General features: G+C 53.9%; 1 protein-coding gene across 1 annotated transcript; it reads left to right on the forward strand.

The window, feature by feature from the left end:
- Positions 1–561: 561 nt before the first annotated feature.
- LOC127765738 (protein PMR5-like) lies at positions 562–2,876 on the forward strand. The gene is made up of 5 exons (XM_052290683.1): positions 562–1,172; positions 1,238–1,409; positions 1,517–1,695; positions 1,869–2,027; positions 2,259–2,876. The coding sequence occupies exons 1-5, from the start codon at positions 847–849 to the stop codon at positions 2,608–2,610; spliced, it is 1,188 nt and encodes a 395-aa protein (XP_052146643.1). The 5' UTR covers positions 562–846; the 3' UTR covers positions 2,611–2,876.
- The last annotated feature ends 320 nt before the right edge of the window (positions 2,877–3,196 follow it).

Below are 3,196 nucleotides of genomic sequence, written 5' to 3' on the forward strand. Positions count from 1 at the left end.
AGGAGCGGGAGAATCAAGTCACGTTGTTCAGGGGACGAATCACCGTGGTTAATTACTCCTGCAACCTTGCTAGCAGACACTCTGTTCTGCTAAATATACCACACACACACAGGTTCTCTTTATCCGCCGCTGCTTCTGAATTTTTGCCCGATCCGACATCCAACATGATATACTACCGATGGCCAAGGCAGGAACTGGGCCTAACGACATGGACAAGCTCCATGTACATCCAAGGCTCCAGCCAATCGTTTTGTCTTGACGCACACTTCACTTCTGCCGCGCCATTTTTGTCACCCCAGGTTTGCTGCCTCTGAGACGGACTAGGACACTACGCTACGTGCAAACTGCAAACATAAACGTACCCGGCGAATTCCACAGATTCCATATTGATGCGAACACGAATTCCAAAACCAAACCTTTTCCCTGTACGTCTACCGTCTACGTGCACCATGGGGCAAAGCCGCGAAGGCAACGAATCCAAATATATGAGGCTCAGGTTCCAATCTTAGCTACGCGAACTAGTACAAAGATGATCTGCAAAACCCCTCACGTGAACTGCCCCGTGCGCTGATAAAAAAAAAATCAATCCATCGATTTGGTGATAATATTCTTCTCCACGAGCTGCTGCTAATCGGTTAATCGCTTCCTTGCTTGGATCGCACAGCAAAATAATTAGGGCAGCTATATTGCTTTTTCTCTTGCTTGCGACAGCAGGAATTGTAGGACGATTAATCTTGGCTAAGCTGGTCTCGTGATCGATTCATAATCGTCAGCGTACGGCGGTATAAAGCGGCCGGGGGAAAGGCCGGCTTCGCCTCCCCTTTCCTCCAATTCTCATCGCCATCGATGCCGCTCTTCTGCAAGCACGGCGCTAGCTTTCTTGCCGTCGCCGTGTCTACATCCATCGTCTTCCTCCTCCTCCTTCACGCCTTCTCGCTGCCGGCCTCGGCGCTCTCCTTCGGGCTAGCGCGCCGCCACCGGAAAGACGCCGCCGTGAGCTGCGACGTCTTCAGCGGCAGCTGGGTCCGCGACGACGGCGGCGGCGGCGCGGCGGCGTACACCGGGTACAACTGCCCGGTCATCGACGCGGAGTTCAACTGCCAGCTGTACGGCCGGCCGGACTCCGACTACCTCCGGTACCGGTGGAAGCCGGCCGGCTGCGAGCTACCCAGGTAACGCATATTATACGACTAGAGCGCGAATTAGCTGCAGCGATCGACGCGCGATTTTGCTATAGGTTTGATGGCGCGGACTTCTTGACGCGGATGAAGGGGAAGACGGTGATGTTCGTCGGCGACTCGCTGGGCCGGAACCAGTGGGAGTCGCTCATCTGCCTGCTGCACGCCGCGGCGCCGCAGTCGCCGGCGCAGCTCGTCTCCATCGACCCTCTCTACACGTACAAGTTCCTGGTACGTACGTATTTAATTTCCCTATTGCACTTGCATGATCTTACTGCAAATGTCATATAGATGTACTCATGGTAAGTACGTACGTACGTACGTATGTATACGAGCAGGAGTACGGTTTGGTGGTATCGTTCTACCGCGCGCCGTACCTGGTGGACATCGGCGTGGCTCAGGGGAAGAAGGTGCTATGGCTGGACGACATCTCCGAGAACGGCGAGGCGTGGCGCGGCGCCGACGTGCTCTCCTTCAACTCCGGCCACTGGTGGACGCACACCGGCACGCTCCAGGGGTATGTATTGTAAGATATTTACTCCAGTCCAACAAAAATTACAGTATCAGTATCAAATCGTTTCTGATCGTTTGAATCTAGTTAGACGGTATTGTAAACGTCGTGATACGCGCCCTTTTCCACACGCACCCGCCAGATTTCCTCTTCAGCTTCGTTTCACTTCACGTATGCAGGTGGGATTACATGGGCGCGGACGGGCGGTCCTACGAGGACATGGACCGGATGGTGGCGTTCCAGCGCGGGATGGCAACCTGGGCCAACTGGGTGGACGCCAACGTCGATCCAGCCAAGACCCGTGTCTTCTTCCAGTCCATGTCCCCCACACACTACAGGTAAATCTCACAAGAGCCAATCTCATATTCTCATCTCAACCTCATGATTCCATCACCCCATCTCTCTCTACAGTGTACACAGTACACTAGACACCTTACCATGTGCGTGCACGTGTACAGTAGTACACTCGTACTATGTGGCAATGGTGTATTGTATTTCACTCTCTTTTCTGACAACGCGATCTAATTTTGTTCTGATCTGTGCCGTGGGCCGCTGGATCGATCGACCAGCTCGAAGGAGTGGGCCAACCCGGTGTCGAACAACTGCTACGGCGAGACGGCCCCGGCGGCGGCGGCGGCGGCGGCGGCGGGGCTGAACGCGACGACGGCGCAGGCGACGTCGGGGCAGGACCAGGTGATACAGGCCACGCTGCGGTCGATGAAGAGCCCCGTCCGCCTCCTCGACATCTCGGCGCTGTCGGCGCTGCGCAAGGACGCGCACCCGTCGGTGTACAGCGGCGACCTCTCGCCGGCGCAGCGCGCCAACCCCGGCGGCGGCTCGGCGGACTGCAGCCACTGGTGCCTCCCCGGCCTGCCGGACACGTGGAACCAGCTCTTCTATGCGCTTCTCTTCTACCAATAGCTGTAGCCTGTAGGCAGTTAATTTCGTTTTTTTTTATATCGCTCGGTGTAACAATCTTCAGAGTGAAGGTGAGGAGTTGTGGTGACAGTAGGCACACATGGATGAGACTCTGAGAAGAATCAAGAATGTACATTGATTGATCATGCGCTGCCAAATTGCAGTTGCAGTGTACACGGTTGTACTATGATCTGTCTGTGATCTGTCGCTAAATACTCTGATAATTGTGACTCTGGTACCCACATCTAAACATCTTTGATAACCTTGCACAACAGAGGATATTTGACTTGATCGCTAATAACCACACGCGAGGTTCCTTCAACTACGAACTCCCTTTGTTTTTTTTTTCGGACATGATTATTCTCAGATCAATTCACGATTACAAACGAAAAAAATAATGTGCATTGTAAATACAAACGAGGATCAACTACCGGTCTACCGCACGGTACAACGTTTACACCCGAAGGCCCACCTATCTGTGCTAAGTCAACAGTTGCAAAATATTTGGCCTACTACGGCCCAGGCCTGGCACGCGCGCCGCAAACGGGCTGCGAAAAATAATGGGCTGATTTTGGGCCCATCAACGGAA

Source organism: Oryza glaberrima, chromosome 3, assembly GCF_000147395.1.
Source record: "Oryza glaberrima chromosome 3, OglaRS2, whole genome shotgun sequence".
In the NCBI taxonomy this organism is placed as follows: Eukaryota; Viridiplantae; Streptophyta; class Magnoliopsida; order Poales; family Poaceae; genus Oryza; species Oryza glaberrima.

Bases quoted from the DNA above. Each gene is read 5' to 3' on its own strand.
- LOC127765738 (XM_052290683.1), top strand. From the start codon at position 847: ATGCCGCTCTTCTGCAAGCACGGCGCTAGCTTTCTTGCCGTCGCCGTG. The intron at 1,173-1,237 runs GTAACGCATATT...ATTTTGCTATAG, and splicing joins GCCGGCTGCGAGCTACCCAG to GTTTGATGGCGCGGACTTCT. The intron at 1,696-1,868 runs GTATGTATTGTA...TCACGTATGCAG, and splicing joins CACACCGGCACGCTCCAGGG to GTGGGATTACATGGGCGCGG.